We start from the raw sequence: 13783 nt of genomic DNA on the forward strand, positions 1-13783 counted from the left end.
TTTTGTTCAATTAACAGACCGCTCCAGTTCGACTGTAGGTGTGCCAACGACGCTAAAGGAGCTAACGCAGCTAACTGGTAAGCTGGGCATGGACGCCGGTGCCGCCGCACATAAACATGACATCTCGCGCGTCTTTTTAACGGTCAGTCGTCATGGAAACGCGTCGTGCGTTAAGCTAGGTTTTGCATTAAAGTTGGCGCCGGTTAACTTGACCAGAGTGGCATCAGTCATGACATGTAACGCAAGAAAGCAAACCAGCACATTTTCTCAAAAATAATGTCAGCCTAAAAAGAAGTTAACATAAAAACAATAAACAATTTTTTTTTAGAACAAGTATAAAACAACTTCTATGATCTACCACCTAAACTTCCCTACAGGGTTCCACTCTTGACCTTTGACTCCTGACTCACCTTCAGGTGTCAAATGACTCGGTCAGTACCTGGAGACCAGAGGGCAAGTTCAAAGGACCCCGCTGAGGCGAGTGCATAGTGAGGGGAATAACAGCGCAACATTTTCATCATTTTCACCGTTATCTCGCTCTACTCAACTCAACTCAGGGCACACGAGTGGGAGGACAGGAAGTCGAGAGGGGGAAAAACAGAAAACGGAGAGAGAGATGGGGGGGGGGGGCATCTATGAGGGAGCTACAGGGAGGGGGGTGGGCGGAGATGTAAACATGGTGAGGTTTGAATAGTGAAAATAAAGAAATCACAAAAATCACACAACAAAGGTCTCACTCCCACCTATGAGACAAACAAAAAAGCAAACTGATCAAACAAACAAGAGAGAGAAATGAACAGAAAAACAAACCCATGCAAATGACGTGTGTCCACGCACGGCTGATACCAACGTTATAAATCTGTAAACGTCTCCTGCCTTTCGTCTGCGAGCACTCCCCGGAATTTAAACTGTGCCGTACTACGACGTACTAAGACGCTGATATATTTAATATGTAATGACTCATGTTTTTTGGTTTAAGGTCAGTGTTGTTGATACATGATCAACACTGACTTCGCCAAGCACACCGCTGTTTTTCGTGAACCCGCCCGGAAAACACTCGTCCTCACTGATAAACTGGCTTTCAGCGAAAAATTTTGATTTTTCTCTCTGGGATTCGGGTATGGAAGAGCGAGCAGTTTACAAACTTTAGTCTCCAGGTGGAAAAAGGTTGTCTAATGGTGGGAGAAAGTAGTGAACACATTCTTAAGCTATCATAGACTTTAGCAGACAACCAACGAACCAGTGAGAGTCACTGTCGCTCACTGGTTGGGTTGCAAAGGGGTGGAAAATTCCTGGTAAATTCCCAGAAACTTTCCATGGAAACTTTAGTTTGGGAATTTGGAAATGTTCCAAATTGGGAACTTTCCACAGGAATTCTGGAATTGTTACGGAATTTATGGGAATTAATGAGAATTAACTGGGAATTTGGGATCATTTAAAGAAACCGAGTCATATTTATTTGTACGTAGAACTCGTAGAACGCTTCATTCTTTCATCGAACACTCAATTCTTGAATCAATGTCAATCCCGTCTAAAAAAAAAAAGTAAAATTACAGCAGCTTTCCTTTCCCTTTTGGCTCAAATGTGTGTTTTCAATACTGTAAGTAATTAAAAAACGGTCTAAAAAAATTATCTCCCTCATTATTCTAGCATTTAGCAAATAGAAATAATAATTTTAGTATATTGAGTTAATTCTCACATAAAGTTTCCAACTTTTTTTTTTTTTAATTTTGCAACCCTACTCACTGGTACGTTGTCCCTTATCCTTAAAATCTTATCTGAGAAAATAAAAGTGGAGAACAAGGCTGGCTCGTTCTCAGAGATACTTCGCTGTCAACCGTTGCTACCTCACACTCGTTTATACTTGAAAGTGGATACTTGATATCCAGTCCTGTCAAAGCTCAACGTATTTATGAAGAGATGAGAGATGAGGGCAGAGTGTAACCGCTGAAGGATGAGCTACTCTGGAGATACAGAATGTAGCAGTAAAAAAAAGGAATAATGATGTGCTCCCCCTGACAAGGGAGTGAATCTAATGCGGATAAACGAACTGTCTCCACCTGGAGAGCGCGGTTAGAAAGAAAAGAAGCAAAAGTCTTTTTTGGGGGGGAAAACTCACGTAGCAGGTTCTGCTGCATGGACTCGGACCGGTACAAACTGACTGTGCTCTTCTTAAAGACGTTCTTCAGGAGCTGGGCCCTCTCCGTCAAACTGTACACAAACACAAAAAGGGGGCATGTGTTAGCGGCACACTGAGCACCACAGGCAGATTTAATGACCCATACATCATGACTCTGTCCAAGCACCTCCGGAGTCGAAGGACCTGCCAAACGGCTCTACCTGCTGGTACAAACACCACGTAGGGCAGTCAAGACTCTGGAGACTCCACGGGAGAAACTATGCATGTGTGTGTGTGTGTGTGTGTGTGTGTGTGAGAGAAACAGCATGGTAACCAGAAGGCATTCAGGTACAGTAAAGCTAACATGTACGAGAATCCACTGCACATACCTACATGTCTTTACGTGCAAATATGCAAAACTCACCCGTGCATCTGTGTTTTATTTCTGTGTATGTGTGTGTGTGTGTGTGTTGGTTCTGGGACAGTGGCCAGGCAGCAGGATCACTTTCAGCCGGCAGGAGATCTCACACTGATCTGCTCCGTGTCGGTGCCTGCTGCAGGCCTCAGACCCCAGAGAGCAGAGCAGCTAATACGTTTTTTTTTTAAATAATGTATGGCTTTAATATAAGACGACTGCTGCTCTAAAAGGAAATGTTCAGTATTTGGGAAGGGGGAGAAAAAAGGGGGGTGGGGATCTCGTCTCATGACATGATTACTGACATTACACTGAAACTCCAGCAATTTAGCGGCAATTTGAACATTTTCTCAGCAGAAACTGTGATTATTTGAAGAATCTGTGGAGGTTACAGATGGATTCTTCTCCCAAGATGGTTGACAATTTGTTAGGTTAGAGAACGAACGTTGGGGATCAGTGTACGCGCCGCGCACCCAATACGCAACGACAATATCAGATTCGGTAAGTTTTCTTTGGACTGAATCTGACCAGTTATGACATGAATCGCTCGCATGGCGTCATTTCACCTCTGGCTGTCGAGGCCGTGTCCAGCAAACAATGTGGGGTTTTGTAGATCATTTGGCAGAGTTTAGACGAAGCAGCTCTCATATGAAGAAATCTGGCCCGGGTTCATTAAGACACCCAAAACCGAGACGAGGCGGAGATGCAATTTTACTTGCTTCTCTGCTTTTCTCTCAGAGCAGACTTCACCTGAGACACTGTTTTCCCAACAAGCAGCTAAAAGTATTCAATCAAAAAGTAAAAAGAAGAGGACATTCCTATTAGTTTTATTTTACTCATGCAACTAAACGAGGAAAAAAATTATAACTTTTCAGGTAGTTTATATACACACTACCATTCAGAAGTTTTGGGTCATTTAGACATGTCCTTATTTTTTGAAGGAAAAGCACTTTTTTCCAATGAATATAACATTAAATTAATCAGAAATACTCAAATAAATATATACTATTCTAGCTGCAAGCGTCTTGTTTTTAATGGAATGTGTACATAGGTGTATAGAGGCCCATTTCCAGCAACCAGCTCTACAGTGTTCTAATGGTACATTGTGTTTGCTAATAGCGTTAGAAGGCTATTGGATGAATAGAAAACCCTTGTGCAATTATGTTAGAACAGCTGAAAACAGTATTATTTTGAATAAAAATCATTATTTCTAATCTTGTCAATGTCTTGACTATATTTTCTATTCATTTTGCTATTTTTTTAATGAATAAAAGTGTGACTTTTAATGGAAAACTTGGGAAAATTGTATAGGTGACCCCAAACTTTTGAACGGTAGTGTATATAATTTTGGAGTAAAGAAAGTAAAAGTGGTGAAATGATGTCCGCCTTTACCTCTTTCCATGCACTACTGCTCCTGGGTCTTTGGATAAAGCCTCAAGCTCCTGCACCTCGTCCACCAGAGTCTTGAAACACACCTTCTTCACCCTGTGAATGACATAAAAACCAAATCATAACCATATGACAGGTGCTTTCCCATAAGAGAACCTCCAAAGAAACCCCGATGGACTGATTCAAAGTAGGAAATTTTACTTTGTGCTTTGCAAATTGCTCCTGACGCCTTGAATCTGCTGTGAGCTGATGTCGACCAGACTCAGGTTGGGGTGCAACGATTTCAATGGAGTGTTAACAGAATTGGAAATGCCTTACTTCTTTGAAAGACGAAGAGGAGTGATGAGCGAGCAGAGCAAAGAGAAGACACTCACACTTTGTAGGCCACGTCAAAGACCAGCGAGGTGATCGGGATGAAGAACAGGCCCATCCAGAAGACCCCCGAACTGAACATCGTGGTCGCCTGTCTCACACACACACACACACACACACACACACATATACACTTACTCTCAGGTCACCGCAGACAATAGAGTGTCGAGATAAAAAAGAAGAGCTCTTGAGAAGAGAAACACCTGATAAAGAAGGGGGTCATTATCCCGCCTCTGTAGTGGCCACATCATAAAAACAATACATGACAAAAGCAGCCAAAACAAACAGTCGCATTGTGGAAATGGAGAGGAGATGGGTCCAAATAACACGGGTCAAAGTGGGCTAATCCTCCGTGACTAAATGAAACCATGGTTTTGTTTTGATACCTCACCCCCCCCTCAAGGCGGAGGAAATACCTGTGAAGTGTTTAGACAGTGGTATCTCTTTCACAGGAAAACACCTCAACCGTGTGTTGTTTATTGTCCTGTCGATACATCACAGGAGCCACGGGGCCGATGATCTGAGAGGTGCTTTAAATCAAGCATCAGACGCTGTAATTAGATTTGTCATTTAGATTTAACACTAATGGTTATTAATGTTTGATTGAGCAGTAAAAAATTATCTTAAACCCGTGAATTGTTTGTTTTTAAAGTCAATATTTTAAGTTGTCAGTAGGTCAGTGTAGTTAACTAGATCTTATTTACATGAACAGATTAAGGCAGATTTAATTGTATTATAATTAGTTGATCCAAGTATATAAAATGTAACATTACAGTTGTACTCAGTCATTATGTATTTTTTTTATAGTTCAATTGTATGACCTGTTTATTTGTGTTGTTTTTATATTTTTAAAATGTAAAAACTAGAAAAGCACTCTGAGAGCACAGACCTCCACCAAGGGAGCTCAGCCCCCCGCAAAATAGCGATGAAAACAATGATAAAATGTATCCACTTGTTCCTGGTCCCATTGCGGACATTTCCTGAAAATTTAATCCAAATCTGTCCGTGACTTTTCGAGTTATGTTGCTAACAGACAAACTCTGGCGAAAACACATAAACCTCCTGGCGAAGGTGAAAAAACACTTATGAGAGATTCTGAAACATCACGAATTTCGAGAGGGAGATGAAAAAACATGCTCATGTTTTATTTTTCAAATTCACAAATGTTCAGATCGAGTTCACGGGGAAAATAAATCTTCGAATGAGACAGATGTGAACCTCTGTGAGACTCGTTCATCACTCTGGAAGAACACATTTGGACGTGATCCGATGCAGATTTATGTCGGTTGATTCATTAAGAACAAGACAGTTGCCTGTAATGACTGAAATTAGAAATCACAAAGACCGCTCTGGGTCCACAGAGGCAAAACGAAACAGTGGATCATCCTGGTGGGGGTGAAATCTTTCAGCTGCGTGTGTGAGGACAATGTTTGCTTTGGCTCGGTGCACTGAAACTATCTGTCATTACATGTCAAAGTGCAAAACTCACGCTCCTAGCATTGTAATGTGCCCCTTGTTTAAACTGCTGGGGCCCCCCTCGACAGTGTCCTTCCTGTAATGTGACACAGGCAGGGCTCTTACGATGCACACACACACATGTACACACAGACACACACACACACACACACAGATCAGTGTCAAAACTATCAAAGCGCTCAGGTTTGCTCAAATTAGCTAATCTGTTCGCCATTACCTGTAAATTGACTTTGATGTCTGACAAAACACCGGGTCGAGGAGGAAATCCCAAATGACAGGAAATCAAAAATGGCTCCCCCCGCCCCCCCTACAGTTAGCGATGGAACGTGCATGAATAGAGCTTTTCTGTGTCGCCCCCGGAGGCTGAAAATGTAGGACATAGGGAGGGGAAAATCGCAACGAAGCATGGGGATATTTTCATGTCAGTTTCTGAAATTACGCAGTCCCGATGGAAACGTTTGCCTCTTCTTTTTTTTTTGCACTTTAATTATTTTTGTTTTCATCCAGTGTATGATACATTTTAATGGGCACATTTAAGCTGTCTTGAGAGTCTTTGGAAAATAAACCACTCTACATTTCAAATCGAGAGTCAAATGAGATGAAAAATAAAAAATTTTTAGTCTTCCAGAAGTTTCATCTATGACAAATGTTTGTATAGTGTCTGAGCAACACAATACTTAAAAACTCAACTTGTCATACAAGGTAATAATGGCCCTGAAATTAGGCAACAATAATTTATGCACATCTGTGAAAGCTCTACACAACTGTATGACACTTTCAATGCAAAACTAGACTTTCTTCAATTTGACATCAAAGTTTTGCAATCCAAACAAATCTGACCTGCTACAATCAACAAATGTTTGTCTTCAGGCATCTGGACAGCCTCTATGACTTTGAGCGCAGGGGGGGTTGGGCCAGGACGTTAGCGATGTCTCATACCAGGGGGCCCCTGGGAGCTGGTCAGGGGCAGAGAGGTCCAGGGAAGCAAGGCTGTATTTTTTAGGACAAACTAATAAACTTGTCTGGCTGGACAGACAGTAGTGTCCGATGGCATGGAGGAGTGTGTTTTGACAGACGACTGACCTCTTTCATGGCCGCACATGCACGCGCGCACACACAGACACACACAAAAGACACAAGGCTAGTACAACAGAAGCACTCATTAGTCGCAGGAGTATATTCAAGCAAACTGCCGGCTAGTGCATCCAAAATTGTAAATTACGTTGTCTAATAAATCAGTGGTTGATAAGAATGTCACCACTGTTTGCATCATAGACATGTATAAAAAAGTGGACATGGTCTTTTTTTCTAAAGCTTTAAGCTTCTCAATTTGACCTGAACGACGGTAGCTGCCGATCACACTAGTGAACCTTAGGTACCATGCTTTATCATCTATTTTATTCTAAATGGGAACATCCTTTACTCAATTGACAACACGTCGAACACGTGAAGACCTGAAACTAGCATCTGAGACCATGAACTCCTCAGGGAAATGTTTACTGACCGTATAAATCAAGAGAGAAAGGGCTTATTTCCTCATAAACTTCTTTTTGCAACCAGTGTAGTTGGCCCACTCGGGACCCGGGGGGTTCATGACCCGGTTTGAACAAGGTCCTTTCTCCGAGTTCTCCAGTTTCCTCCCACAGTCCAAAATCATGCAGATTTGTGGATTAGGCTAGTTGGACACTCTTAATTGACCATAGGTTTGAGTGTGAGATTGAATGGTTGTTTCTATGTGTGGCCTAGTGATGGACTGGTGACCTGTCCAGAGTGTACCCAACCTTTGGTTCTATGTCAGCTAGGATTGGCACCATTGTACCCCTAATGACCCTTATGTGGAGGATAAAGCGGTAGAGGATGAGCTCCATGGCTAGTTCTGTCATAATTTCTAGGTTTGACTTTTGGAAGACGATGTCCATTCTTATACACAGTCAATGGTTCAAACCATTTTACTGTGGCTATACCTCGCATAAGAACCCACGAACAATAGCACTGCTTATATAGCAGACTGTGGCTGGTGAATGTGGTCTTTTAAACATCACTGAACCAAGAGCACGACGGAGAAAAATGCAACAGGACTGTTTTATTTGGGATGTGTGGACAGATGATCATGCAATGCTGGTTTTGCATTGTGTCTCTTGGCTTTGATTCAGGGACAAGTGGGAACACAACAGAATGGGGTGGTAGATGTCTTAAGACCAGCCGGTGCAAGTCCTAGAAAAACCTGGTTTCAAAATAAGAGACTTTCAAGACAAGTAAATTCAGGTCAGGACTTGATTGAGGAAAACATTGGGGATAACTACTCTTTGTACCAGTTGCGTTTTTTTCCCAACTGGTAATACTTCATCAATGGCTGCCATAACATTAATAGTAATTGAATTATTGTAATTATAAATATGAGTTGAGGGGATCCAATATTCCAGTAGCTGTGTATGATGCTGTTATTCATAGGTTCTTGAATGCCCAGAGCTTCTTAGTATAAAACCTTTTATTACATAAACTGAGAGAATTCCAGTTGGCTGATTTTACTTGGCTCATTCAGACAACGGTGTCAGCTTCAAGCAGGGGTGGGAAATTGAAGGTGAAACTGTAAATTAGGCCAAATGGGGCTGCAACAACCTGCAGCCGTTATTCTGGATACAAGTTAAGAGCCTATTATGGATAAAGAGCTGGGAAACAGTTAAGGAGTCAATGAGTGAGGATGACAGGAGTGTACTCCATTAGAGACAGAGAATAGAAACCTACGTACAACACTACTAAAATAAAGTCCATCCACAAAGGAAAACAAACTTCTTCCGCTTTATGTGTTACCTCACAAAGACAACAAAACGTGCACTAGAAAACACGAGGGAGTATAAAAGCTTTGCATAAACACGTATAACTCATAGCTCACAGCTATGACTACACACATGATTTACGTTGTGTTTACAGCAGATTAAAACCGATCCCACACTATGATCAGTTACTACACTAACCAAGTGTTATTATCAGTCATGTCCAGAGAGAATGGAGGGATTTGAATACAAGGGTTTAGAATGATGAGGGGCACCTTCTAGATACTAGAATAATGAAGAAGTATTGTGTACACACCAGGATTATTTCTGGTAGGGAGCCTAACTTCCTTCAAACCAGGAGAATAACAACTACAGAGATTATAGCCAGACCTCCAGTTTCCTTGTCGACCTATTACATTATCTCCATCAAATTTTAGTTTGAAGACAACATTAAAAAAAGGGAAAGACTTTCAAAATCTAAATGCCTTTTCAAGACCGTTGCAAATACCAGTAAGCAAATGTGACTGAAACATAAAGATGTCTTGTTCACTTTGATAGATTACTTGTCTAAAGCGAGTTTCACGTTACCCGTTGAGTTTGTTTTCCAAATTTCTAAACTGCCTGGAGGGCGTACAAAAGTAAAACCAGACAAAAAAACAACAACCGTGTAGTTTGGAAAAGAGTCTTAAGTACTGTAATGGAGTAAAACATAGAAGATCAGTGGTGTTGTCCTTTATGAAAAGCAATATCAAAGACGTTTTTTAATATCCGTTTCAAGCAAATTTATCGACCGAATTGCAAAAGTTGATATTTTATTGGCGCCTATGCTGAGTAGCAATGTTCCACTGCCTGGGAAAGTCCAAATGAAACCTGTTGGACCACTGAAGAAAGCGGTTCATCCCTGTTTTTCAACGATTCTGTCAGTGAACACAAGCTATATTAAATCAATCTGACGCCAACTCATTCAATCAAACCGTCTATGCCCGTTTTCGTTCTCCTCCTGCTCTCAATCTCACCTTGGTAAAAAAAAAAAAAGATTCCTTTCCGAGAAAATGTTTCTTATCACTGAGCAGAAACAGCAGAAGACTCACACTCGCCAAGTGTTAAGCCCATGTGCCAATGATAAGCTCGTCAGTCCGTGTGAGAGTGAGAGCTGCTGCAGCAGCAGCAGCAGCAGTAGCAGAAACTGGAAAATAGCAAAAGGTGTTTTTGAGGAGTAAGGAGCGAGCGGGGATCAACTGTACTGGAGTCAGCTGTGTTGATATCAGGGGCGAGCGAGCCGACCAGAGCAGGTCAGTGTGACAGATGCTACATGAGACGCCTCCTGAGGTGAAGCAAAGCTGCTTACCGTAGTAGATTACACCACTGCGGCAGAATAATCTTGACGTTTTCTTTTGATATCTGTGTGTCAAGAATCTTGTCGGGTAAAATATGTGATTAGATATGTGGTTTGGAATCGAGCCAGCGTGGGAGTCCTCGAGGAAAAGACATCAGACTGACTTTGTCGGTGAGTTTTATGGACGGATCGCGGACCTCTGTTGTCAGTTGTCCAAAAAAATATCTCTGCTCGACGTTGATGAATGCGTTCGCATGGAGCCGAGTTCTACTTGATGTCTCTTGTTAAAGGCACTGAGCTGAGTAATGAGTGAGAACAGAAACAGGAGGAGAGGGGAGTTCTGGTGTCTGTTAATGTTGTTGGCCCTCCGGCAGTTTTTCTACTGGCAGAGTGGGTGGGTAGGGTGCGGGGTGCGGGGCGGGGGGGGCTCCGAACAAAAAGAGAACAAAGAGGAAAAAAAGGCTGATTCATCAAGTAAAAGGGAAGGAGTGAAAGAAAAAAGAGGCAACGACGGAGAGCACAGAAATATTTCAGGATTCGAGTGCACATGGACATGGGCTGCAGCGCTGGAGCTTCGTCGGGGGTTGAGAATAGCTCTACTCTTCAGAGGCTACGAGGTCTTGGAGGTGGAGATTGTGTCTCTGATGCCTTCTAAGGTTTCAGAGAGATGTGTTCCCGTTTGATGATGTACTGGCATCCCCGAGCTGCAGCAGGGGCATAGGGTTACCAGCTACCCAAAGGACACCATTACTGTTGTCAGTCAAGTGCTGCAGGGCGTGGATGAAAGCACCGGGCGCACAAACAAGGGGATGAGATGACGCTAATAAACCTGTGGCCTGTGCGACTGTGTGAGTGTGCATCGGTGTGTGTACAAAAAAAAAAAAAAAAAAGTTTTCCAACCACAAGAACCGATGACAATAAGGTACATTTTAACATAACTACTTACTTTTGAAAACTATCATTATTTGCTCTCTAGCAGAATTTCTAGTAGTAGTTATCTTGGATTAGCATAAAGATTGGAAAGATCGGGGTGTTAACAGGGTGATATTGACTCTGTTAATTGGCTCTCTCATAATATAAAACAGGAATAATCTAATTTGTTTCATCTATGCAAAAACCTAAGTGTAAAAATGATTTTAGATGAAGCTACTATGTGCCCCACTATTTCAAACTGAGTCAAACAATAATCTGTTACATCCTGTAATCTGGCATATAACATGCAACTAATTGAGTTTCAGCAGTTGTGGTAGGTCAATATGCTGCCTTTTTATGTAGCCAAAGCCTGTTAGCTGAAGCCCTCAATGTAACGGACAGACACAGAGGTTAGTGGTATCAAATCTCTCCCCAAACCCTCAACTGGACACAAAATGTCAAACCGTTTGTAAAATTCATAAATCTCACGTGAATTGACGTCGAACAAAATCTGCCCGTTAGTCTCTTTTGATTTGTGCTTTGCATATGGCTCTGCACTGTACTCTAGTAGGGAAACTGCACTGGCTGTGCAGTTTCTGTCTTCTATTAACATCCCGCCGAGTTATTGTTTCCTGAAGAAAGGATGCCGCATTTTTATCCCCAGAATGCACTGCAGGCCTGTGGTTAACAGACTCCCGTTGACAGCCTGCGGTGACCCATAGAAGCAGCAGCCTTTATTCACATGTAAATAACATGTTAAATCAGGAAATCAGGTCAATTTACTGTATAATCCTTGCAATTGCTGAGTGGATTTCTTTTTTTTTTTTTGTAAATCAGATTGACTCTTTTGAAACTTTCTTTGCTTAGCTTCCTGACTACCTCACTGTTTCCATGTCACCTGTGGATACTCAGAGCTGAGGGAGGGCAATGTAACACAAACACTGGGCTAATTGGCTCAATTAAGTCATTATGCAACACAAGCCAGAGGTTTGACAGTTTACACTCCTCTGGCAATCCTTCAAAAAAAAAAAAAAGACCTGTGTTAAGTTCGACTCGGAATTTTTTCCCACCACCATCTGGGAAGAAAATAAATTATGGGGCACCGCACGTCTGTCAGTGATTGACAATTATATCATCAATTTCTTTTAGTACTGGAGGAAGTTGTTGCTGTGAAAGTGAATGCATATGTGTGTGTGTGTGTGTGTGTGTGTATTTGTGTCAGCGTTGCTATATCCCCTCTAATGTTTAAAATATTCAAAACAAATCACCTTCGGTATGTTTACGCTTAGCTTCCCATCCGCACTACTGGAGGCTTTTCATTCCCCTTAAATGGAGATCGTTGAAAAAATACTGCTGACTCCATTATGATGTTGTTTCGTTTTATCATTATTATTATTATTAGAAATTCACGAATTGTGTTTCACTCATGACGGGTGGAAATGGAGACTTTTCAGAAAACCATGACACAGAAACTTTCATGTATCGGCCTTCAATTCGACAAGCTCCTATCACATGATCCTTTGGCTGCATCCAATCCATTCTACTCCATTTTTTTGTTTTAAAACGCTTAAGTTATGCTCCTCTTGCCACTTTAGAGCCACGAATTGATACATTCAATGACGTCACTTACTCCACTTTAGTTTTAAAACTGAGAAGCCGTGTTTTCATTTGAATGGGTAAAAACAAAGATGCAGTTGCCCTCATTCACTGCCTGATTGCTTCCTATCCGCCACGACTCGACTATCAGTTTTGAGAGAAAGAAGAAGACAGAATCCCAGTGTAACTCAATGCCGGTACGAACGGCGATAACAGAGCTAAAATCAATCATGGTTTCAATTGAAATGGCACTGGTGTGAACACAGCTCGTGTGGTTGCGGGTGTATTTACCTCGCCCGACATGTCGGGAGCCAGAGGGATGAGAGGCCACAGGGACGAGTAGATGAGGAAAAACACCACCCACAGGCCGATGCTTCCCCATATGGCGATGTGGCTGAACTGTGAGAAATAACCCCAGAGGGAGGAAACCGTGTCACATTCAGAGATAATGTGGTCACGTCAAAATGGAGGAACTGGGAAAAGATAATAGAACCTGAGCAGGAGAGGAAAGAGCCATCAACTCACCATGGTCCAGGATGAGGTTTCCAGTCCGGCTTTAAGACAAACTGTGATGACTACAAACTGCGAACACACACAAAATCAGACGGACATTAAACCAAAAGTCACAGGAAGTGCACACCTCGCGTCTGAATTTACATACGGTATAAAATTTGAAAAGCTCAGCAGAAAATATGAACGGCACAAAGGAACAAGACATATAATGGATGTTTACTCAAAGAAACTGGACACCAGAACTGTTTAACGCAGCAGAAACACTTCCTGGCCAGGAAGGACCGGCATACTCACTGTATAAACCATGTTGCCCAAGAGGAGATAGTCGGGAGTTTTTCCGTCGCCAAAGACCGTATCTGTGAAGGGAATCAACAACAGGAGCTTTTAGAGCCAAAGCTGTCACTTTTCAGCTGTTACGTTTCACACAGAGTCTCCATTAGGTGATGTGAAGAGTAAACAACCACACGTCACATTTAAGTTCATCGCAGCACGATGTTGGGTGTAAAACTCCCTTTTCTGAGTGCTGGATTTAAAGTGGACCTGGGTACATGATGTGAAAGCCACATTGGAATGGAATGGAATGTTCATTTTGCCATTTGGAAAAATTACTTAACAATGTTTATATGAAAAATCCAGGGGCAGAAATGATGTGCATTAATCATCGTCAGAGATTAAATATCCGGCTAATTCACTACTGCAATAGAACAGATTTGTTTTCCCTTACAAAATTGTTATTAATTAAACCATTAAAAGGCAATTCAACTTCTTGAAAACCACTTTTCCCCCCCTACCACGAAGATGAGAAAAAGTTTCAGAATTAATAAAATAGGAATATTTAAAAATAAGTTTAGGCTAAAGTATCAGCAATATGCAACTGCCTC

General features: G+C 41.8%; 1 protein-coding gene across 2 annotated transcripts in view; it reads right to left on the reverse strand.

Moving 5' to 3' along the window:
- atp8a1 (ATPase phospholipid transporting 8A1) overlaps positions 1–13783 on the reverse strand; it is a 92106-nt gene that overhangs the window by 4047 nt on the left and 74276 nt on the right. The window contains exons 31-36 of one of the 2 annotated variants that reach the window (XM_083891713.1): positions 13197–13258; positions 12915–12971; positions 12681–12788; positions 4298–4386; positions 3927–4019; positions 2120–2211 (exon numbers count right to left, since the gene is read on the reverse strand). In XM_083891713.1, the coding sequence (XP_083747839.1) occupies positions 2120–2211; positions 3927–4019; positions 4298–4386; positions 12681–12788; positions 12915–12971; positions 13197–13258 (501 nt within the window). Of the gene's footprint in view, positions 1–1396; positions 2212–3926; positions 4020–4297; positions 4387–12680; positions 12789–12914; positions 12972–13196; positions 13259–13783 lie in introns of those variants that run through there. The other variant, XM_083891712.1, reaches the window with a different exon arrangement.

This window comes from Microchirus variegatus (assembly GCF_963457635.1).
Source record: "Microchirus variegatus genome assembly, chromosome: 6".
Classification (NCBI taxonomy): Eukaryota; Metazoa; Chordata; class Actinopteri; order Pleuronectiformes; family Soleidae; genus Microchirus; species Microchirus variegatus.